This window comes from Necator americanus, chromosome IV (assembly GCF_031761385.1).
Source record: "Necator americanus strain Aroian chromosome IV, whole genome shotgun sequence".
Lineage (NCBI taxonomy): Eukaryota > Metazoa > Nematoda > Chromadorea > Rhabditida > Ancylostomatidae > Necator > Necator americanus.
In genome coordinates, this window is record NC_087374.1 from 3,071,207 (window position 1) to 3,096,709 (window position 25,503).

The window sequence follows — 25,503 nt, forward strand, 5'->3', positions numbered from 1 at the left end:
TATAGCATACATATATAATAATTTTTTAAGATATAGTAGCTATTAAGCTGCTTTTTATTTCATTTAGCGGAGAGAATCACAGAAACATTACATACTTGTTCAGCAGAATACATAAATTTTAAAATAAATATTTTGGTTATTTTATATTTGTATTTTATTTTATATTTTTTATTTTTCTATAACATGTACGTATATATATATATATGAGAAATTTTTTAATATACAGTAGTTATCAAGCTGGTTGTTATTTCATTTAGCCGAGAGAATCACAGAAACATTACTTGTTCAGTAGAATTTCCATGGCAACAGACAACACAGAGTTTTTCCATGGCTTGATACAACGAGACAATAACATTGTCGCAAAAATAGCAGCTTAGTCTGCTTCAGAATGCTACGAAAAATGTCATCAGGTAAGATTATGATCCTTGAAGCTGCAAAAACGAGTCATTTGTTTATTTTTGATTCAAATCACGCTCAATCAATCATTCATTCCCGGTAAAATAACCACCCATTTTCAGTTTTATCACTTAGTTTCACGTCCATAATTAGATCCTAGAAAATTCTAGGATTTTGAAGCTTAATTACATTTGCAATATTTTATATATTATCATATTATATAAATATAATGTTATTTCATTCACATAAACTTCTAAATGTATGTGTATAATATAATTATGTATATAATTTCTTCATATTTATTTCAATAAATAAATAAATATAATATTACCATATTACATTATATATTCTTTCTACTGACCTAGTATTTCGCAGAAGAATTGACTAAACTATGGTTTTTTGTTTTCCTCCTTGTTGTAGAAAATTAAGAAAAAGTTTTTGTGGATTTTCTACAGTAACAAACTGTAACATTAATAAAAAGTCGTTCGTTTTTAGGGACAAAAGAAGAAAATATTACAAGGAAACCAAAGGAAAGAGCAGAAGAGAAGGTCAACAGGAGAAATTCTTCATGTGAGGATCGTGGACGCAATAGAAAACCTGTAGAAAAGCCTATAAAGAAGGAGAACGCAAGAGTGATCGTAGAGAAAAATCCCAAGGAATCAGCCGTTGGTCGAAATATCCATAAAACGGGAGAGAACGAGTGTAAAAAGATGAAAAGAGAACAGAACGGAATGAGTGAGGATATAAAAAGAAGAAAGGAGAGCAAAAGCGAAGAGAAGTTCACCAACGCCGCCAGAACCGCGAACGTAGCAGAAGCACCGGAGAAGAAGTCGAGGAAGGATTTTTCCACGGGTGGGAATGAGAAGGTATCCAGAAAGGAAATGGACGCGCAAAGTGAGTGCACAACTTTTTTCAGCTGATACGTTTATAGTCGGGTCGAAACCACGTGAAACTCGGGGCTCGGTTGCGTAAGCGGCTGCGCTCGAAGCGGTACATTAGAGCGTAGCGGTTGGGATCGCGAGTGGGACTCTTGTTAGCACCACTCATCGTTGCAATTCGCGAGGGTCCCACCTCGATCTCAATTGTGAACTGCAGTGACGATTGGTGCCAATGAGGGTCCCATCTCTACGGCAAAAATTCCGGTCCACCTCGCCAATTGAAGCGCTGTTGCTTCTGAAGGCAACTGAACCATCGAGCTTCATATCGTCTTTACCCGACTATACCATGTTCCCTTTATGTACTATTTAGAGATATTCGCTTTGAACTTTTCGAATATTCGAATGATTTCCAGAAAAGCAAAATCCGGGCCGTACTCGGATGAAATCGGACAGAAGTCCAGTCGAATCGCCGGACCTCGACGCGCATGTCGAGGCTATCCACGAGAGAAGAAGTCAGTTATCGTTATCTGGATAAGCGGAAGTCCTTTTTTTCGTTTCTTTTTCTGAAAGAACCCAAACAAAAGTTTCCTTCGTCATTCCGTACGGGACCTTCGTTCACCGTGTCAGAGATCTGTTTCTCGTCATAGCATTTGATTACCGCCGTCAATTAATGAGATTTCTACATTCTACATTGACCATAAATCTGTTTAGTGTCGTTACCGAAAACAATCCTAACCGATCCAATGTCAGATGTGGAAATAGTGATTGGTGAAGGTGAGTGATTTAGTAGGCTCCTGGTTACTGTAACGCTTAAAAATAGGAATAATCGTATTTTACATGCACTTATCTTGCACCTTATATGCTTTATAGAGACCTCATTTGATTTTTTCATTGACTTCAAGTTAAGTGAAAGAAAAAAATGCACTTTTGTAAATTCTTCGTTTCGAGACTCATATGCATATGGGAGGAGTTGAGAGAGTTGAAATAGAAAGTCGTTAGGTTTCGGTCGGTTAACCTCCACTCAGCATCGATATTGTTGATTGAATTTAAAGACATGAAATTAATTTTATTCCATTAAATAAAATTTAATGAAATAAAATTAATCTAAAAAACCAAATTAAAATAGAATCAAAAAGAGATAGATCAAATTTTTTTTTGGAAGAAAAATAAAAATTGCGAAATAAAAATAAATATTACGCTATAAATATATTATAAAATAATAAAAATAAATAAAAAATAAGATAAAATTTATGGAAAGCTCTGTGACACATCCGTAATTCTTCAGGAAATTAATTACATATATTGAAGAGAAAATGTTATGCTTGGTTACCCTGGAAATGTGTGGCGCCAGCGTAAACAGCGTATTGTGTACGCATATCTTTCTCTACATCTACTGTTCTCCTCTTTCAAAGCATAAATATAAATTATAAATATAAAAATATAAATTAAATCATACGTTAGTTTTCAAAAACATTTTCAAAGAATCCCTGACGAAACATCTTTACCGTAATATTCATCAAAGAAGTACAAATTTTCGGAAATTTTCACATGAACGGAATTTTCACATGTTTTTGTCTATGCGACCTATCTTACTTTTTCATAGGATTTTCGGATTAGATGAATAGATTCTTTATTTTATTATTATCTCATTTTCTTTATCGTTTTAACTAACTAACTTTTAACTTTAATTTTTAACTGATAAGGAATCCCACTAACTTTACCTATCATAAAATTAAATCGGAAACGATAACTTGTTTTCAAAAAAAAAAATTCAGGATTTTGGTAGTTATTATGTCTTGCAGTGGTATACGGTTTGTTCAGGGTTACAAAGTGATAAAGAATGACCTAAACCTTTCATAGTCTGAAAATTTATGGTCCATGAAAGGATTAAAAATAATCTAAAGAAAAAATTACATTTACAACAAAAATCAAACCAACTCATTAAAGTATGTTTAGTTGCGTTCAGAATGTCGCTAAAAGGGATGCTCGCTCAACTCCGCGCTCTATCTGAAAACCAACCACTCACTTTTTTGCAACGACGCGCTCACAACGTTAAAATAATCGTAACACGAAATTAACGATAATTATCGTCGAGAAAAACTATGTAGGAAATTGTGCTTGATCCTACGAAGCACTTTGAAACGCGCCACCCTTGCGCAGGAGTGGCGGGTTCTAACTTGCGTTGTGGAATCTAAGGTGATTCCCACGTCATTTTTCAGGACGATTGATTAGGAATTGGGCGGTACCATGCTCATAGACTTAATTAACACCCCAAACTCTATATTTGCCCTTAGCGACCCCAACATCGTTAGTCAAGGATTCCGTATTACGTTGGGTTTAGGGTACATTTGATTTTTTTTGGTAGTTTCATTCTCATTTGAGAGAACCCAGGAAATTACGCCAAATATGACGACCAGCTCAATAATCACATCACATTTCCCCTCCTCCAATGAGAAGACGAAATTTCCGTTTAGTTCTACAAATCCTGGAAAATTCTCCAAAGCACGAGACACGTTGTATTTAACATTTTTGATGTAAACTAAGAGAATAAAAGTAGGAAACGTTTTCCTACTCTTTTTGTTCCTTTTCCCAATCGCTAGAAAAATATAAAAAGAACAAAAAAAGAGAAGTAAAATAAGAATAATGAAATAAAATAAGAAAATAAGTCAAAATTTGTATAATTTGAACTAATTTCAGACGGTAGACCGGTCTTTCTCCCAAGACAAGCTTCAAAAACCGAGGAAGAACTGGTGGAAGGACTCACTGACATCAGCTTAGCGAATGTGAAAAACGTGGACGAACGTACCGCGAATTTCATTCCTGCATGAACCGCCGATAATATTTAAAATCTCTGTATAACTGTTAGATTAACAGCTCTGTACATTTTTTGCGAGTACATAAATTTTAAAAAATAATTTATTCATCGATTGTACAAAACCCGTTTCGATTCTCTTTGGGAAACGAATAAATGAAGACACATTGGAGATCACGGGAAGAGCAATAACGTTGGCTGTGTGTATGGATTGTTGAGGCAAATGGAACGATGATTTGAGGCAGTTCAGAAAATTTAGGAAGAGTCGGAGGAGCCCAGGATGACTTTTCCTAACTGGAAGCGGTAGACGTAGACGAGGACGTTTCGGCTACAAGTCGAGGGATTGCACGTTTGCGTCGCGGTAACGATTTGTTCAGCATTGGATCGGCTGGGAAGACGGCGTATCCTTTGCGAGCTCTGGAAAAATAGTGTTGATCGGGCGCAAAGAAAATAAAATTATTATTTTTCTGAACAGTGTTTGGTATTCTATTATTTAGGAGAAGGTATATTTTGAGGGAAAAGGGTTGAAGTTTAGATAAAACTAATGGAAATGGACTTTGCTAAAACTATCTTTTCCCATTTCCACTCACTATGTTGTAAAAAAAAGATAAAAATAGAAAGAAAATAAAAGAAATGAAATAATAAATAATAATAAAAGATGAAAGAAGAAAAAAGATGTATCGTAACTACATACTCTGCTCCATTCACACTCTATGACATAGAAAAAATATGAAAAATCTTAAAAAGCAAGGAAAAAGAGAGAAAGAAAAGAGAAAAAGAGAAGTTTTTTGCCTACTGTAGAGATTGTACATTTTTTCAGTGTTTTCGCATAAGAGCGAGCCTTAATACTATTGTATCCATCGGCTCCACCCTCTCCCGATTTTCCAAACCTTATGGATATAAATCAGACTATGTGTATTGTAAAAATTTGTTAAAATTTAGTGACTACTAAAAGTTAGGGGAAAAGAAGTTAAGAAGAAAAATAGTAAATATATGAAGAAGAAAATATAATGGAAATACAAGAGTAAAAGCTAAAACACATCGTATCATCATCAGGTGAAGGTGATAGGTGGATTTAAACATGAAATTACAGTTCCCGTATGTATTTATGTAACCAGGAGGTATATTTTCAAAATATTTTGAAGGGTGGACAGCTGAGGGAATGTCTGAGAAATAATAATGTAATAGAGCGAAAGAAGCTTGATGTTTTTTAAAAACGAGAAAAAAAGAAGAGACACACGGAAAAATTAGGTATTGACAAATATGTGAAAGATTGAAGAAGAGTGGAATTTAATCTTTTCATATCTTCAATTTTAATACTGCTTTCCAATTGTTTGAATCGTCAAAACGAAAATTTTAATCTTAAATTCAAAATCTTAAAAAAAAATCCTAAATTTTCATTAGTTTTTGTAATTCTCTGTATATCAACATTTTGGGGAAGTTATGAAGAACCTAACAAATTATTTGTTTTTAGTACGGTATGGTTTAGACCAGAAATCTACAGTAATCTTCTAGTTCACTGTCAAAAGCAAAAGAAACGAAAGGAAAAACAAATTAAGGGATTTCTGCTTCGATTAATGGGAAAATTTGAAGCTAAGCGAGTGCTAAAAGCACCCGAGGAACCTGCTGGAGCGGTGATCAACTCAAATTCGTGGAGCCTACTTGACGATTTTGTGCCTAGAGGGCCCATAGAGGAAAAATCATGCGCTGGCTTTCATTTATTTTACGCTTTCACTTCATTTTTCCATCATATACGTATACAGAAAAAGGTTACAAAAAGGATTTTGCAACTATCCATGGAAATTCTCATCCTTGTACTAGAACTTTGGCTTGATTTCTGTTCCCTGGAATTTCCAAGGCGAGTCCGAGATTATCATTGGGATATCATCTCTATTAGGTCAATGCGACGTCGACGAGGCCACCAGGGAAATTAATATCTGTTGAACGCGAGGCGCGGTGATATCTTTATGGACTGTATATTTTTAATGGGGAACAATTCCTACTGTAAGAAGTTACAGTATATTACAGTTAAGCTTGCCTAAGATTGTGTCTTTTGTAAAGTATGTAAGAAAAAAAAGACTACGGTAGTTCAGGCTTTCTTTTCAGATTTTCCAATTTTCTCTTTCTTTCTCTTTTTTTTCCTTTTTTTCACTTTCTGCCCTCTTTTTCTTTTTTCCTCTTTTTCCATTCACCTTTTTCATCTCTTTTTTCTTTTCTTTTATTCTGTTCATACGCTTACCCTTCCTAGAAGCGTCTTTAGATGACTGTAACCTCGTTGTGGGAACAATTACTAATTTTTAGAGAATTTTCTGGAATAAGACTGTGTGCACCTGGAATCCGACGGCATTCGTGGAGGTGAGGTCTTCGGTAGAGAAGGAACACGCGCCAACGAAAGAGATTTCTGCAGCGGTCGTGGACTTGATTCGCCTAGAAGTGTAGGGATTTGAGAGGTGGGCGGCGCACGAGGTTTCGCTGGGATCCGTGGAGGAATCCGCGATGGTTTCGGAAGTTGCGTTGTTGGCGACGAACGAGTTTCAAATCCTGTAAAAATTCCTGACACTTCAATGATTCTTCTTTTTCTAAGAATAATATGTACGTGCTTACCGTGTACAAGATTTCGTACGCTTCCCTTCCGCTCCTCGTTTTGAGGATTTTCGTTTTCTTGCGGTTGAACCTCTTCGTCCTCATCCTCCTCCTCCTTACTTGAGTCATCCGAATCCGAACGTGATTCTCGACCGCTGTCGACGGATTTGTCGCTTTTCGGTGACTCTTGCTGGTTGATCACATGCGATTCTTCATTATTTGGCTCATTCTCTTGGACAACGGAACTCGTGGTCTAAAAGTTGTTGATTTTTATGCGCATTGTTTACCAGTTGTTTATAGTCGGGTTAAAACGACATGAATGTTTGGTGGGGCTGCGTCAGAGCTCCGCCGTCGGCTGCGGTCGAAGCGCAGTGGCGGAGTTAGCGGTTGGGACCTAGGCGGGACCATCGCTAGCTTCATTCGAAGTGCAGCGATGACTGGAGCTTGGATCGTGTAGCGCGTAGCGATTAGGATCGACGAGGGACTTTAACTAACACCCCTTATCGCTGCAGTTCCAGTGAAGGTAGCGATGGTCCCAACCACTTTCATCACCGGAATTCAAACTTCGGACTTCCAGCTCGACCGCCTATGCAATTGCAGCGATTTTCATGTCGTTTTGACCCGAGTATATATTTCACTTTGAGTTATACGTACCTCCTCATGGTCCTCAGGTATGGTGATCAGCATGGGCACAAAACGTCGCATCCTTATTCGTTCTCGTGCTGTTTCTATCACTCTCCGTAGATCAGCGAGGAATTGTTCGGCAACTGGTGGTGGATTCACCATCATCGCCTCATCCAAGTACTCTAAATTATGTGAAATTTTTTTAAATCATTTTATCGTTTCCGGATGGGTCCCAGTAAATCATTTTATTGTTTCCAGGTGGGTCCCATGCAGTTTTGAGTAGAAAGAGTTGATCACCTGAACTGAAATACAGCCGGCGTTTCGGGATACGTTCCAAGGCGGCCTTGAATTCACATTGACTCATTTCAGAGGCGTGTGCGGCCGCCATCTGACCGTTGTTTATTTGTTTATTTGTGTTGTGTGACACACAAGACAACAAGAGAAATTTTACCTTTTGTGCTTCTTGTTGTTGCTGTAAATGATAGAGGAATTGCATTTGAATATCGGAAATCAATTGTCGTTTTTTGATTCGCCAACATAGATGCCAAACGATAAAAGAACCAATTACGGTAAGCGCAAGAAGAAACGCAAGCACCAGGATGAACAATAGCTCTGCTCTGGTCCCGGAAGAAGGTGGAAGGTAAGGATTTTCTCCTGGAAAGATAAAATTATAAAGAGAGAGAAGGAGAGAAGGCAGAAGAGCTCTCTTCAAGAACTCACCGGATACTCCAGTGACCCGGAAAGAAAGACAGTGTTCGTCCGGCGCAAAACCGGCGCAGGATAGCTTCAGCTGGACAACAGCTCCAGTCAGGATCGCCACATCTGTTTCCGTGCCAAGAAACTTAAAGTGGCGTACTTTTAAATTTAAACTTTAGTTTTAAAGTGCTTTTACTTTTTTAAATTCTTCAGTCACTGTGCTTCACCTTGTCTCAGCAGGTTTTTTTCTTAGTTTTTTAATTTTTTTTTTTTACAATTACCACTTTTTTGTTTTTTTTTACAGTTAGGATATGCATGTTGACATTGCTTGAAGACATATGATCCCAAGTACTGGATAAATTATTTTGAAACATTATCTGAAGAATTTTTTTGATTTCAGATCTAATTTTTGCGCTTCTTTTCCTTTTCTTTTCCTTTCTTTTCGTTTTTTTTTCTCTTTTTTTTGCTCTTCTACGTTCTTAGACCTTTTAGACCTTTCAGACCTTTATAAATAGCAATGAACTTGTATGAAAATGTAAATTAATCGGAAAAAAAACTTTTCAGAGTAAGATATAATTCCTAATCAATTCTTGAAATCAAGTAGAAAGCAGAAAAAAAAACTCTTTTCATAGGAACTTATAATTCCTCATCAATTCCCGAAATCGAGCGGGAACTCTTGAAACCAAATAACCAAATTTTCTCCTTTTTCACATCTTTCCATGTGTTCATCCACATTTTATTTGTTATTATTTTTATTTTATTCATCCTCATTTTTCTTTTTTTTTCGCTCTTCCGAAAAATTTTTCGACTTTGTGAATAGTACTGTGTTGGCACGGCAACGGTAAATTAATCAAAAAAGAAACTTCTTTTCCGAAAAAGGTGTGAGTTCCTGCAATCCCTCAAACAAAGCACCTACGCGTGCGTCTGAAAAAAATCTCTAAAATCTAAAAAAATGTTTTTTTGACGTCTGGCTCTTTTTTTCAGCATTGGAACACGTATTTTGCATCGTTTAGCCGGCGACTATTTCCAGTTTTCTCTAATCCAAAAGAATGTACGCGGATGACGGAGGATTTCTAGCACGTAACGTGATATGTCATAAAGATGGCCTCGACAGATCCCCCCCCCCACTCTGTTTGTGATTCTGCTTGTTTCAGGTATGCAAAATAGTAAATATTGATCGAAGTATGAACAAGAATTAAATCGGCATAAAAAGCCAAGGAAAGTATCTGGTAAAGAACGAAATGCTCTTTTAAATGGAGATACAAGATACAAATAAAAATAGAAATAGAATGAACTTTAAACTCCTGTTTTTTTTTCTTTTTTTCTGTGCGCGAATTTAAATATAAAAAAAACGTCATCAGTTACAAATAATCTAATCTACAGCTTGGACGGAGAATACGGTATCATACAGTAACGAGAACCATAAAAGTATTTACTTCAAGTGAACGTCGACCGATAAGCGGACGGCTTCTATCGCACGGATCGCATGAAAAATGAACAGTTCTTTGTTAAGCCAGCCGACCTTCTTTTATTTTAAACTATTTTTATTTTATTTTATTTTGGCAATTTTTTTAGTGATTTTTTAAAATCTTTTCTCAGACGTATTAAATTGTTCGAAGCATTTTGTGGATCTACAATGGATCCTATTTCATCGCACATTTTTGACAGCACATCGATACAATTTCAACCGTCTCAAAACGCTATAAATTTTCACAGGGACCACCTGTTATTTTATCTACTATCCTACTTTACAAATTGAAATTCGTTCCTGAAAATTGAAGTGTGAAAAATTCCTGAAGAGAAGAAATTACGAGCGCTGAGAGCATGGAAATGGTCGGAAGCACTTTTACGACCACATTACTTTTTTCTGCTGCAGTAAGGATAAAGACTTCCAGTAAAAATAGTCATAACATAAAGTGTCGCCACATAAAAAATGACATAAAATAACAACGACAAAAAAATATGTGGTTAATAAAAAATCAAGACTAACTCGCGTACAGAAAGGGGTTTTATCTCGGACTGAATCTATGGAATTCAATTTGTGGATCTACTTCAAAAATATTGTAGGGCTATTAGTAGCTGAGTCGGTAAGACGTCCGGCTGTTACTGGACGATCGATCGATGGTTCGAGTCCGCTGTGGTGCCAACCAAGCCTTTTATCGTTACGGGATCAATAAATTGGTACCGGACTTATGTGGGAGGATAAAAACACTGATTTGATCCAAAGACTGACCCCTTCAAGTCATTGTTTGGGCTACACACACGTTCCTAAACCCCAAGCGATTCCGAACTGCAGAGAAACGCGTTGGCGCATCCGAAGCGGATTGATTCGACAAAGACTTCATCCTTTTATTACATGTAGGTTATGGGAAAACTGGTTCCTCTCAGTTATATTCGTATTAATGCGCATCATAGACGATGCGCCTTCGATTACGGTAAGAAAAGAAGGAATGTGCGCTGCGGCAGACGCGTCGCGTCCAACCGGTTGAACACATCTGGTTTCAAGTATACATTCTGGACAGGCTCGCATTAATTATTTGCAGGAATCAGTCACAGAACCAGCCATTCTTGTCCTCAATACGAATGAGTTAACCATTGTAAAGGTGGAGAGGTTGTTAGCGCCTTTACGGCTTTACGGTAGAATATGGGGTGAAAATTAGGGAATTCAAGGAGCTAAGGAGATTAGGAAGCTTTCGCACCCTTCTTGTTTTAAATCCATTTTACCTAACCTTTTCGGGCCTCATTTCATCTTTTCCTCTATATATTTCTGATTTCTACGGTCTCCTCCATAATCAATGAGGGAAGATATAATGGAGTTTAGAGGGGTGTGGAGAAGCTGAGATCCATGAGAGGACAAGAAAAAGAAGGATTATTCTTAAAAGTAAGAATAAAGTGAAAAAAGAAAAAAAGGATAAGAAGGACGAGGAAAAAAGGTAACAAACAGAAAAAACCGCCCTGAGTAATTTCTCTGCACATTCTTCCTGTTGAAATTAATTAATAAGATAGAAATCAACGGAGAGAACACTACCGCAAAAATCCTGACAGAAGTTAAAAAAATAGAGTCAAATTAAATAATTAATTGAATAATTAATACATAAAATCTACTAATTACAATAATTATTACATTATTTCATATCATTATTATTACATAGTATTAAATCTTTAATATTAAATAATCAATTAAATTAAATCAATTTAAATTAAAAACTTTAAAAAATCCTAAGACCTTAACATGCCCGAATCCTATGAACATCTCTACCTTCCACGAAGAAATATCCGTAGGATACGCCAATGGCAGGATTGCAGAGATATAAAAGTAATTAACGAAGGAAACGTTGCCTGTTCTTAGGCTACAAATTTGTCGAAACTAAATTCTGGAAGCATAGTTGGAATCAGCGGCTCCATTACTTTTGAATGGTATTTTGAAAACTTAATTTTGGCCGCTTCCACGGATTCTGACGGTTTACGGCGGATTACCCCGTTGGTGATGGATTTTGGGGCAGTAGCCGGTGTTGTAGCAGCCTTTTGACTTTCTGGACGACTTTTTAATGGATCACTAGAGTCTGTAAATTCTCCCCGGAACATCATCGACTCACCATTACCGCAGGGCGTCCACGTACTGTAGATATCTCGAAAAGGGTTCGTCGAGTGGTTGCTCTCCACCGATGATCCATGTTATCGAAGAACACTGCGCTCACGGTACAGTCGACGCTGCCCTCCGGTGAAACTGCTATACCTCCATCTGAAACAGTACACTAATTCATAAATTTTCTCATCGTTAGGTTTTGTTTTGGAAAAAAAAACTTCGAAAAAGTTTATATTTCAGATGCTTTGCATACATTAGAAAAAACCTCTTCAAGTTCCGAATATGTTAAAAAATTACACGATCTCACTTGTTTACAAATTTTAAAGACATAATCTAGAATTAGATCATCGATGCATGTGCTTTCCCGTTCTTAAGCAGTCTACGATCATAATAATCCAAGATTTGGTGTGCTTTTATCCACGCAAATACGCTGATCTTTGAGTTCGGACAGCTTTCACCTTTTAACTAATCATGTAATCGACCGTTTTAATCGAATCGAATTTATGAATAAAAATCTTCGGGGTGCATACGTATACTGTAAATAGGAATGAGATGAAGAATAACAGCAGCAAGGTGAATATCCGGAAAACCTCAGGAAATATGTAAGATCACAGTAATTTCCGGACAGCAACGGAAGTTTTAGGGCGGGCATTTGCTTGGTTTATACTTCGCAGTAGTGAAGCAGGAGCCAAAAAAAACCAGAAAAGTAATAAACCAAAACATCATTTTGCCTTGATTCATGTTATAAATAGTTTTCAGTTGAAGGAAATTATTCTGAAACGAGAAATAAACTGTTTTCTTTCTCTGTCTAACCAATCACCGCGTTCTATTAAGGAATCTGTCGCGTGAATCAGCAAAAGAACTTTTTGGCGGCGAGTTTTTAGAAAGTGACAAAACTCTGGAAAACTCCGAAGAAAAAATCTGGAAGCAGAGAGGTCTGGAAGGATATGTTTTCAATCCTTGAAGAGAGTTTGGATTCTTCAATAATAATAATTCTTCAATAAACACAACTCCTTAATTTTTCTCCTGTAATAATATACAATAATAAAATAATAATGAAAAATAAAATAATAATTTATAATAATATATCAGTAGAATGTTTCGTTTTCTTATGTAATCGGAGAGAGAACTCTCACCAGCTGCTGAATAATTAGCAACTTCCAGAAAAAAAAAACCCTTTCTCTCGGAGGTGATCTACCTTTCATAGATTTTCTTAGAATAGAACTCGACATGAACAGCATTTGAAAAGAAAACTGATGGATTTTTCCTTACTTTGGAAGAATTATGGGGTTTTTCTCTTTTTGATTTTTAATCTTTGGAAAAATTAGCCAACGAGTTGGAACAAAATCACCAGAAACAATCTGAAGACGGGGGATGAGTCAGTTCTGCTGCGAGATTAGATTTAATCTCAGGGTCATTCATGAACATTCACCATTTGCACGTGATTCTACAGTAAACGGACAGACAGACAGAGACAGACAGCCAGACAGACAGACAGACAGACAGACAGACGGATAGACGAGCAGACAGACAGACATACCGACAGACAGATAGACAGACAGACAGTGTAGTAGTAGTAATTTTTCGGGAACGTTTCGGCGTGCTTGCGTAGATTTTTTTCTTGCATAAATTCCCCGATAGGAATCCGAACGTTTTGAGTTATCTAGTTAAGTATTTCGGCTAATCACCCTCTTACCTCGCCATCGTATCGGGACTTTCGGATGTAGGACCCCATTCTTCGCCGGTAACGACACAACCGGAATCAGACGCTCGGTCTCGATCGACGAATTGAACGCGAGATTGTGACGACATTCATCTGTAATCAAGTAGCTTAACATAATTATTTTGAGTGGAAGTAGTTTTTTTTGAAGAATTTCTGGATCTCGCTGGATCTTCGTTGGTATTTAAAGGATGAAAGGATAAAGTGTCCGGCGTTAATCAATCCGCTTAGGATGCGCCCCCACGTACACTTCAATTCAGAATCGTTTGAAGTTTACGATGTACCTCAGGTACCTGGCCCATAGAATCGGGAGATACAGATGGAGTGAGAAATTTGCGGGGGCTTGATTTGCGTTAGAGCGGTTTCGAACTATTGGACGATCGTGCAGTCACAGAGGAACCTCTTACCGACTGCGCTACACTCGCCCTCATTAACCTCTATGTTGTCAGAAAACCCGTCCACTATCAGCAAAACTACTGAAAATCATCCCTTCATCTACACAGTTTCTTTCATCTCCCCAAGCCCCAAGAAGATAGATAAAGTAGCGAAAAATAATTAGCGTAAATAGCTAAGGAATATTTTTAATTGAAAGAATGAGAAGATATGTGCCTTCGAAAAAAATATGTGAGGTCCACGATAGCTGTCCTGCAAACGGTTTGGAGAGATGGAAGTGAACAATTTTAGAGTCAACTCAAGTTTCCATCTCATGTCGATAGGAATCATGTCGTGCATGAAAAAATCAGAGTTTCCTACAAATCACTTTCGTGCAGCTAAAAATCTCTTTTAGTTTTCTAGTTTCAAATAAGTCACAATTTCTGCAGCGACATCGAAACCACTTTTTTACTTTTCTTCACACGAAATAAATTTTCTGTCAGGCACAAATAATGGCGAATTTTTTTCTAAATTTTAATTTGCGCATAGAAAAAGTATAGCATTGTTTTCATGTCTTACAAAAAAACATTTATTTCTCTACAACAAAATATTTTTACCTTTCTATGCTGATTTAATTTTTGTTAATTTTTATTATCAATATTATACTAAATCTTCAAAAAAAAACTTCAAAATTCAAGTACCCACAATAATTAGATGTGTGTTGCTTGACTGGGACCTTTTATTGAGCCAGATTAGTCCCCTAATTCCTGTAATCAAAAAAACCTTTTTTCTTCCACTACAAAATAGTATTTTTGATTTTTTATGCCGATTTAACAAATTATCAATTATCGTTAGTTATTTTTATCAATTTAATAATTTAATAAGTTATATAACATCAAAATATTTAAACAAAATTTCCCCGTGAAATACACGGGCCATGGTTGTGTTTTCTCCTACATATTCACGCGAACCCGAAGTCGAACGTCAGGAAGGATTCGGATTACGCTGTTTCCTACATACGGCCGGGTGAGACTGTAGATAGTGAATCTCAATCGGATCGAATCTGTGTCGCATGTAATAAACAGGAGATTCGCGATATATGTCCGGACAACCCATATATATATCTTGAATCCTCCAAACAACATATCCTTTTCCGTTGGGATTCGATCTCAACGCAAGATAAATTGAGAAATTTGAGTGAATTAATATAAGTAAATTTGAGGAATACTGCTCTGAAGTGTTCGATTTTTTTTCTTTTCAAAAATAAACACGTGTATCTGTGAAGCTTTTACCAGGGCAGTGGTAAGCTTTAGAGGGATGGAAGAGATGTTTATGTTCCTTTCAAAACTTTCCTTTAAACACACTGCAGGAAAAATTGGAAAACTGAGCTCTGTTTATGAGGTTTTCGATTTTTTTCGATAGAAATGTGTCCGGTCGTTGAATTTGTGAAGTTTTTGAGCGGTCCTCCTAGGCGAATGAGAAGGATTAGAAAGAGAGGAAAAAGGTATTTCTTCCGATTTCATTAAAAGGAAAAATTTTAAAAATTTGAGTTATATTTGTGGGGTTTTTGATGTTTTTCGATAGAAATGTGTCCACTCTCGGAATCTGTGAAGCTTTCGAACAGTCCTCTCGGGGAATGTTAAGGATTAGAGAGATGAAAGAGGTCTATATGTTCCTTTCAATCTCAATACAGTAGAAATTGAAAAAAAAATTGAAATTGAAACTAATCCTCTATTTTTAGAGATTTAGATTTAAATTTTTTTTAGCTTTAGTTTTTTTATTTTTAGAGTTTTCAAAAGTTTTTCTATGGAAATGAGTTCAGTGTCTCTGAATCTGTGAGGTGTTCAAACGGTCCCCCACTCTCCTCCTTCTTCTCCTCTTCACCTCCTTCTCCCTCTCCTTCTCCTCCGGGCGGATGGCAAACATTAGGGAGATGAAAGAGGGGTTCAGAGTTAATGTGATGTAGTTTGGCTTTTCTCGAAAAAATTCGAATATTCGAAAATCTCAAAGCGAAGTTTGTAGTTTAGTTTATTTATTTGTGGAGTTTTTAAAATATTTTCAATGGAAATGTATGCCATAGTCTCTGCATTTGTGTGAAACCCTTTTTGAACGGTCCCCCTCCTCTCCTCTTCCTCCTTCCTCTTCTCCTCCTTCTCCTCCTCTTCCTCGCCCTCCCTTCTCCTCCTCCAGGGGAACGGCCAGCATTAGCGAGATAAAAGGGGGGTTTATAGTTAATGTGATGTAATTCATTTCAGTATGTAAGTGCTGTAGATGGCTGATAGCATCGACTCCACTAATTTATATGTGATAGGAAAAAACACACACACCACACACATACACGTCGTTGATTAATAGCAAAGGCGATCCGGGCTCGTAAATGAACCCCCCCCCCCCTTATCCTTAATCGTCTCCGGCGGGGGAGTCGTATTAGTCGACGACAAATCGCTATGGCATGGCATGACAGAAGTTTGCAAAAACATCTTCAGGAGATACTCTGGATAGCTAAAGAAACAGAAGCTGAGCACTCACCGAGACGATCCACACAATATCCGGCTGTGTTCAGGTAGACTGGCATTGTTCGCGGACACATACATGTACATCGTTCGCTATAGGAATTATTTTGAACGATTTCCTCAGCATGGAAAAGTTCTGAGCATAGCGGAGGGCAAATCGTGGGGAACAACGTGTCCGGTAGGCCAGGTTTTCTTACTGAAAGAAAAAATCGCATAAAATTTACTCAATCGAGAATTAAATGATGATTATCCGTTGGAAGCAGAAATATTTTAGTAGAAGCTCGTTAAACTCACTAATTTCCCTGCTTCACGGGATTTTCAGTCGTTATCTCTTCACAAATTTATTTATTTATTTGTTTGTTTATTCACAGACACCCAAACAAGAATCGAATAATAACTAGATATAAAATAACGTGTAACTAATAACACTTTACACACTTTAATATATAATAACGAAAGAAACAACTTATAAATATAGTAATAATAATAATAATAATAATAATAATAATAATAATAATAATAATAATAATAATAATAATAATAATAATAATAGCAATAGTAATATGATTACGAATAGTAATTAATTTTAAAAACTTATGAATCGGATGTGGTGGGGAAGAAACTCGTTGTGCGCTCACTTCAGCGCAAGAAGAAACTTTCAGTCATTATTTCTTTAAGAATTTATTTATTTATTTTTTCACCTATTAAATTGTTGGATTAATTAAATCCGAGTTTTCATACATCAGAAAAAAAATCAGAAATTAGAACTTGTCAGCGTTAAAGTTTTTTACACCCAACGACGGCGATATGGCGATTTGGAACGTTCACACTTTGCACTTTCGATCACCGATGGCAAAAAAAAATCGTTTACAGCGTCGAGAATTTTCTATTTCACTCATGCTGTCACATCTGAGGATTTTGGAGGTTTTCACCTCCGGGAAGCACTAGAATCCCTTAATTCATTCTCACTAAGAACATATGGAAAACACAATTTTTTTTCTAAGAATTTCAAAATTTCCAAATGTTTTCACCTCTAGAATGCACTCGAATCCTTTAATCCACACTAAGAACATATGAAGAACACAGGTAATACTTTTGTACATTGTATTTGATAGCTACCGAAGTACTGTACTGAAAGAGGTGAATGATTAAGCGAATGCGAATTGAAAAGTACCAAAATCCTGCGTGTATACCGTAGAAAATCCTTAAACTACACGGAAAAAGCTAGTTTTTACCATGATCCGCGGCTAGTACACAGGTAAATTTCATTGTTTTCGTCTCTTGTCGGCTTCCCTATGAAATATCGCTTTGAGTGCAAGAAAACAAAGCAGAAACAGGTTTCAGGCGATTTTTGCCGTCAAAATACATCTTTCACTATCAGATTCCATGTCTTTACCAGTGTTTATCTTATTTATTTGTTTATTTAATACAATATAAACGGTGTTATTTACTGTGGAAAGAAGCAATGTATCCAGTAAAACTTATTCAAGCTCTATCAGAAAAAAAAAGAAAAAAAAAAGAAAAAGCATAACAACAAGAGACATAAGCAACTAATCACAGTTCCAAATTACAATTTAGGGTTTGAGTAGGATGAATATAATCCATATTTTCAATTTTAGACTCTATCCCTTTTTTTGTTATATTTTATTTAAAATAGCCCCCGAAGAAGAGAGCGCAGAATAAGGTATCAAAATATTTTTGACCCACTAGCTCAGGAATTAAAACAAAAATCACAATAAATCTTAATTAATCGAAAATAATAGGAAAAATCACATGAAAAAATAAACTAAATTCTAACTTTAAATTAAATCCAAAGGTTAGATAAAAAAAAACGGAAGTGTTTAAAACAGGGAATTAATGTATAATATGTAAACGACAACATCCAAGCGACCTTCTAGAATCTTCTTTTTTTGTGGTATTTATTACACCTTCCCTAATTCAAAACACAAATATTTTAGAAAAATAAATAAATAAATAAAAATCGTATAGAATTAAAAAGGAACCTTGAATTTCATTCAACAAAAAGTGGTCAAATGAACCAGCCTACTTCAATTTTTTTTCCACTTTTTTTTTCTTGAGAAATGTCCGCACTCTGCCCAGAGAACACGAAAGAACTGGAAAATTTGTTAAGACGGATTGTGGCTGTCGATTATTTGCCCGAGGATACGTCCAGTTGCTTCAACATTTTAGGAAAAATTTTGATTTTTACTATCTTTACAATTCTGGATCTCCTTCACTATAGTATGCTCCATGGAAGGATAGGTGACAGAAAAATAAGCTTACCGACTGCGTTGAGTATGCCGCCGACAGAATGTAAGGATGCAGCTTCAGAGCGTTGAATTACGACGATAAGCAGAAGCAGAACGTCATAAAGACGTAATACTACAGTGAACATAGCCGAGGTGATGTGCGTAAGTGATACGTTATCCGCTAGCCATGTTCGAGAGGAAGGTCAGTGTGCAACGGATGAGAGAACGACGACGATGATGAGGACGACGCGCACGACGCAGAGGTCTCCACAACCACAGCCACCACCACCACCACCACCACGATCCGCACCGGCTGAAGGAGGAGCACCGCGTCTGCGTCCTTTGCCACGAAGTCTCTCGTGACGGCGCGCTCTCGCGTCCGCACCCGCGCCCACCGCCACCACCACGAATACGGTCGATCAGTGCTGGTGATAAGGAATCCGTAAGTTGGTCGTCGGCGATGGCGACGACCTCGAAAACCGCACCACACACACACACACACATACACACATACACAGACACACAACCATCAGCCAGCCGCCTGTCGACTTCGTTGTCGTTTCGTCGACGATCGGGAACATACCGCTACCGCCGGCACAACGGAAACATTTATACGCATCACGTTCAACGATGTCGTAAATTTAGTTTCGTTTCAGCGCCTCCAAACACACACTTTTCCCCAGCACATTTTAATCCAGTAACAGAAAAATCCGGAAATCGTTGCGATAAAGATTGGGCGCGTCACGTCTCAGAGAATTTCCTTAGTGCTCTTAGCATTTCCAACCAAGCTGTGAATATTCAACTCGCATGAGTTCGAATATTCGAAGTTCATAGAGGGAATTTATAATCATATCTGTTCGGTTATTGGAACTCGTCTTTGCTATGTAAATACCATGCTATCATTTATTCTATTTATTATTTATTATTTATTTTTGTTAATATTATTTTATTATATTATTTGATCTATTTTTGTGATCAGCAGAAGGTTATGGAATATCATTAGACTCTTTCCAACTAAAAATTCATGAATAATGACAAAATTTAGGAAGTAACAAATTCTTATCAAATTCAGAAAAAAATTAATTAATTTAGAAAATTGAACACAACACTAAAAAAGTTAATAATCAAACTATTACATAATATAACAGATTTTTGTGAGAAAAAATTTAATTAAACTAGAAAATTAAACACTAAACGGGAAAAAGTAGATTAAATAATCAAATAATAATAGTTACAAATTTTTGTTGATGAATTCTATCAAAAACAAAACAACAGACAATGAAAATTGTCGCGTAGGAAATTTTCGCATGGTTCCGGTATCGTTTGCTTCTTCATATGATCGAGAATGAAAATTCACTGCTCAACGTTGCGCGTAAAAAAAGTAACTAGTTTGAGTGAATAAAATCTTTTTTAATTTCTAAAACTCAGAAGCGCCGTTTCTAAATAGTGGGTTATCCAAGGGATCCCTTATGATATAAAATATTAAGGATTCGATATTAGAAAGAGCTGAACCAGGATGACTTCTAGCTATGATTTATGTAATATTTATTTCACATTTTATATTTATTTGAAGACACTCATAGAGGTCCCATAAAAAAAAAACAAAAAAGATCAAAAGAATCACTAAAATTTCGTCTAAATTTCAACCCCACAAAATAAAGTGTTAAGTGCTGTCCCATAGGTTTTTTCACGGTCGTCAACACTTCGATTTCCAGCAGTTTGAGTCCTGGGCTAAAAGAAGTAACAATCTACCACATCGATGTACGAGGGTTGCCAAATATTCTGTTGATTATATTGGTATTGGAATATTTTTGTTGTTGAATAAAAAAAAAGTGAAAATATCAATGAAAAGTGGGAAGTGTACATTTGGAATAACATAATAAATTGGCTCGTAAAGTAAAGTAAAAAAATAAACTGGCCTCGTTCAACACCTTGTGTAGTGGATTGGTTTCCTCTTCCTCCGCTGCAGCTTTTGAAAAAAAAAAAACTCTTGATGTGCTCTTCTTGAACGATAACTGACAAAAATCCTAAATATTTTGTAATTTGTAATCAGGTTCTCTGTCAATTGGATCGAATTGAACGCCAACCGTCTCCACAAAGTGCCTTCATCGCTTTTCCGCAAAAAAAAAGTGTTAGTGTTCTCTGAAAAAGAGCTCTAGAGCTTTCATTTACTTTTGCTGTAGGTTATACCTATTCGAATTTACAGACTTTAGGTTATATTTCGTGAATATTTTTTTTGTTGAACTCAGGATACAATGAATAAAAATTATTTAACCAAATATCTGTCGTAAACAAAATATTCCGATAAGATCCAAAATAGTAGATAACGTAGACAACGCGCTTATTTTAGTAAGAGCTCACCTTCCAAAGTTTTATTCCTAGTTTTTTTTTTATGTTTCTTTATTTTTATTTTTATTTTGTTCTGAAACGAATCTTTAGATCTTCAAATGTTGTGTAGCATGCCGCGTTACTCATTTCAGATTTTCTTTCTACTATTTTTTACTACAGGTTATATTATATTTTTATCCATATATTTATTTTCATCTGAAATTTATTCCCATTTATTTATTACATTTATTTATTTATATTTATTTTTATATAGACTTAGTTTTTTTGTCCATTAAGTCTTCATGAGTCCACATGCTCTACATGTATGTAGAGCTCGTCTTCGAGCATTTTTTTCTTATTTATTATATTGCACATTCGGATTAAATTCATCAGAGAGTGAGATCGACGAATGAGATGCGCATTATTCCTGAAAAGGCAAGAATTCCCGAAATGAGTCATCATTCCCATTAAGCTTGGCTCTTCCTTGAGAAATGAGGGAAGGAGGCACGGATAATCTCCCATACTATGTACAGGCGATATCCATGTGTTGTGTCCATAGAAACCTTTTTTTTTCTTACTAAATCTCAAGAGAGTATCAAAAGATTTAGCGAGGTTTCGATATAGCGTACGAAGAAACATTTTTTACATAAAAAAAATAAATAAAAAGACATTAGAATAGGAACAAATTAAAGCAAATAAAGAGAATAAAAATATAAAATTAATATAAACATTTCGCATCTTCAAATATGGTAAAGGTAACTTAGAACGTACATAGCCCCTGAAATCCTCGAAGAGTCCTTCAGTAAGGTGTTTTTTTTTTGAAAATCATTTTAGATCATTTTTGAAAATCATTTACGTCTTCCATTTAAGATTCAAGTAAATGCTGCGCTACTGGAAAATTATCAACATTAGAATTCTTTTTTAATCAACCATCAAAAATCACAAAAAAAATAGTTTTGAACAATTTTTTATTTACAAAAGAAGAGGTTTTTTACGGAAAAGACATGGTGAGGAGGCAAAAAATCTGCATCAACTTGAAAAATGTGCAAGTAATAACTGAAATCACTAGGAAACTAGCGTGGTCTTGAATAAAAGGCGAAAATTGACAAGAAAAAAAGAAATTAAATGCACAAACGAACAGTTACCGTATAAATTAGTAAAGTAATATAGCCGTGAGTTCGACGATAGAACTGATTTTTCGATCAGTGTTTTGATTTTTTATTAAAGGACCGCAAAATTCGTGCGGACTGTTTCAATTCAAAGATAACGGAAATGGAGAAATTGGTTACCTTGTGCAGTTTTGATCTTTTCTAATTTTCTAGTTTCTTAATTCCAATTTTTTAAAATTAACTCTTAATTTTATTTAACTTTTATTCTTTTATTTAACTGTTAATTTTTCTAATTTTTTCTGAGAGGTCCGCAAAATTCATGCGGACCGTTTCAATTAAAGGATAAAAGGATAAAGGTGGAAAAAATGATTATCTCGTGTAATTTTCCCACTTTCCTACCTTTTTTCCTCTTGTGTTTTGTTAAAAATTGTTTCGGAGATCCTCCGCAAAACTTTTGGACTTTTTTCACATATCCATCTATTAGTACTCCTTAACATACATAACTGTTACAATAGAAAAAAAAACTTGGTTTTCCCCGAATAAGGAAAATTTCCCTTCGAAAAATAAAAATATCTCTTAGAGAAAGAAGTTGATGATGAATTTAAGGAGATATTTTATTGAAAAGTGGTTATTACGTATCCATTTAAATTCTATTTTCACCATTTTTATTTTTGTTTTATTTTATTTCATTTCATTAATTTTATTCCATTTTTTACTTATTTTGCTTTCTTATTTTTCTTCTCTTTTCGTGTCGATACATTGTTTGTTTCTCCAAAATAAACGTCTTTTTTCTGCTGGATTCAGCTTTTTTTTTAAAGAATCTCAATGATTTTTTTTTAGGAAAGCCCATATTCCACTGGATTTCACAAGGTTTTTGAGCGAAAACGAGTGGTTTGTAGAATTTCACATGTCGAATTTCCTTTTCCTACAAATCAATTCTTGAGAAGTTGTGGAAATGATGAGTTAAGTTGAAGAAATCAGCTACGTCTGTTATGCTGCAACAGTCGAACGATTTATTAAATCAGGGTAGCTCTCCCCTCAAATGAGTACAGTACCCGCCTCGGAGTGATGATAGGTTCGTCGGTTGTTGGCCGGGGAGCCAGAATATTATGATCGAAACGGAAATTCTTATCACTGCGCTAAATACGTCATTTTCGATGATCAAATACAGCTAACATGGAATTGAGGCAGAAATTAAAGGCATCACTCTACGAATCTGAGGTGATACGGATTTCATAGGTGGAGTATTCGTACAAGGAGCCGTAGGCTATGGAGAAAAGGGTGATTTCGTCCATTTCTTCCTAATTCCCGGATTTCGTCCATTTCTTCCTAATTACCCGGAAGATAACGGCGTTCCGGCGCGCTATTTTCTACAACGAGTTTGATTGGAGCGCACCAGCCTTGTGCACGCGCCGCATTTTTCGGACCGTTTTCTACGGGAATTAGGAAGAAATGGACGGAATCACCTCCTCCTCGTAGTCTCCCGTCCCGTATACGAATACTAAACCTGAAATCCGTACCACCTCGGATTCGTGGGGTGACACGGATTTCAGGTGGAGTATTCGTTGTGGGTTTAACGTAAACTAAAAGCGTTAGCCTATTGCTCAGAGAAGGAATTATCTCCTTATTTATTTGAGCACAGAAAGAAGTAGGCCTTGATCTACAGAGGCGTCGACTACGGTGTTTTGAAGAGTTATTACCTATATATGTATTCCTTTCAAATGTATATATTTTGTACGTTTAGTGTGGAAGACGTGGCGTGGTTGTATCCGGAAGCGAGAAGGACAGATTTATTTGTTCCAGTAAATAACTAAACAACTAAATAAGTGTAACTTAGTGGTAAGAGGTTTCCACACCGTATGCGGACCAGTTGTCCGACATCTCTCAAAGTCAGTAAATCGCTGTGAGGTCGAAAACTGTTAACTGCTTTTGAGGATGATCCTGGAGCGGTGAAAAGCTTGGTCGAAGCAGTGGCCCCAGTGGCGCCCAAGCCTTTCCCTACTCTGGGGTTGATAAGTTGGTACCAAACTTGCCTGGAAGGATAAAAGCGTAGATTTGACACATTGGCTAACCCTAGCAAGTCATTCTATAGGCGAATTCTCCGTATCGACAAGGGAACATGTTCCTTACCTATGGGGCTACTATCTGACTGCGCTAATCCTCACCCCATAATCCTTTCCTTCCTTAATCCTCACCTCACCACGGATACCCAACATCAGCAGGAAAGTCCTCCGATCCTAAATTACACTTCCACTTGTAGCTATGGGAACCAAAAGTGGACATAGGATCTTCATTGTCGGGCGGATAGGGATCGGACGAGGAAAAAAACTGATATAAAAAATTAAATTTGACTGGACAAATCACTTCCGATCCCACCCTTTCAGAAGACTCTGAAAGAGGCGAACTCGCAGAAACCTCAGCCAAGAATAAACGATTATAATAACCGTGTCTACTGCTGAACCTAAGAAGACAAACACTGGATCGACCTGCTGTAGCACAGTTGATAAGAGGTCTGCTGTGGGACTGGCGGGCAGTCGATGGTTCGAAACCGCCTGGGTGCCAACCAAGTCTTTCATCCCTCCGGGATCCATAAATCGGTACAAGACTTGTATGGAAGATAAAAGCACTGAGTTGATCAGTTCGGCTGGGCCCCCTAAGTCATTGTATGTATGGGCCAACACGCCTTCCAAATACTCAACGATTACGAGTTACAGTCAAATGTGTTCGGGTCCCAAGCGGATTGATTGACACCAGTGACTTTGACACTGAATCATCATACCGAGGTTACTTGAAAGTCGTACATTGAAACTGCTATAAATGTTATTTTTTGAGAATGATCTACACTTATTACAGACAGTAGTACCGTACCGCAGGTGAGAAAGACCTCACACATTGTATAGCCTGAGGGTTGTCTTAGCAGCGCCTATATGAGTGTTAGCAAACAAATTAAAAAAAAAACAACAGAAGCGGTGCATTGTTTGCTCCATTTTTTTTGTTTCTGCAGAAAAAAATGCTCCATTTCACACCAACGAGGACATCATCAAGATTCTTTTTGCTGGTATTAATCTTCGCGGTTCGTCTTTTATACAGTTTGCTCAGTACATAAGCTACACTTTCCCACACTCATCAATACGGGGGGGGGGGGGGGGGGGAATCAATGATTTTTCTGAAAACCCACGCGATAGTTTGTTCCACGATTCTATCGTGAAGTTCGGCCTTATCACCTCCTTGTGTAGCCGGCTGTGACTTTTCTATGCTCTGCTAAAGCCGTTTCTATGTTGTGCCTGTTCCTTGAAGTCTGGAATCCATGGTAACATTTTTTTCTCTTAGCTGATTGAGTCAAGTGCCCCTCAGTACCTCATTTCCTCGCTCAGTGTCGTCATAATATCAGTAAAATCAGTGATTTCTTCATCTTTGTGTTGAAGCTAAATTGAAGTCTGAAATTTGAAGAATTTGAGAAATTTGAAGGATTTTGAAGTCAAAGTCAAAGCCTCTGACCGTTCAATCAATCAATCAATCAATCAATTCAATCCACTTGGGGTACGCCAACGCGTTTTACTGTAATTCGTAATCGTTGAGGTTCTGGAACGCACGTTGGCCTACGAAATAACTTGCGGGGGCCAGCCGACAATCAATT

The 25,503-nt window shown here is 36.6% G+C and overlaps 2 protein-coding genes across 2 annotated transcripts; one reads left to right on the forward strand and one right to left on the reverse strand.

Annotated features, from left to right (window-relative positions):
* Positions 1 to 388: 388 nt before the first annotated feature.
* On the forward strand, positions 389 to 4,102 carry RB195_000256 (uncharacterized protein; the record flags this gene model as incomplete). The annotated part of the gene is made up of 5 exons (XM_013441079.2): positions 389 to 410; positions 892 to 1,290; positions 1,688 to 1,786; positions 1,986 to 2,048; positions 3,972 to 4,102. 5 exons carry the CDS (start codon positions 389 to 391, stop codon positions 4,100 to 4,102), a joined length of 714 nt encoding a protein of 237 aa, XP_013296533.2.
* Positions 4,103 to 4,376: 274 nt separating this feature from the next.
* RB195_000257 (uncharacterized protein) lies at positions 4,377 to 18,575 on the reverse strand (the record flags this gene model as incomplete). The annotated part of the gene is made up of 11 exons (XM_064196496.1): positions 4,377 to 4,503; positions 6,417 to 6,627; positions 6,691 to 6,922; positions 7,324 to 7,475; positions 7,591 to 7,681; positions 7,745 to 7,947; positions 8,014 to 8,134; positions 11,586 to 11,731; positions 13,272 to 13,391; positions 16,197 to 16,376; positions 18,464 to 18,575. The coding sequence occupies 11 exons, from the start codon at positions 18,573 to 18,575 to the stop codon at positions 4,377 to 4,379; spliced, it is 1,695 nt and encodes a 564-aa protein (XP_064052377.1).
* Between the last annotated feature and the right edge of the window lie 6,928 nt (positions 18,576 to 25,503).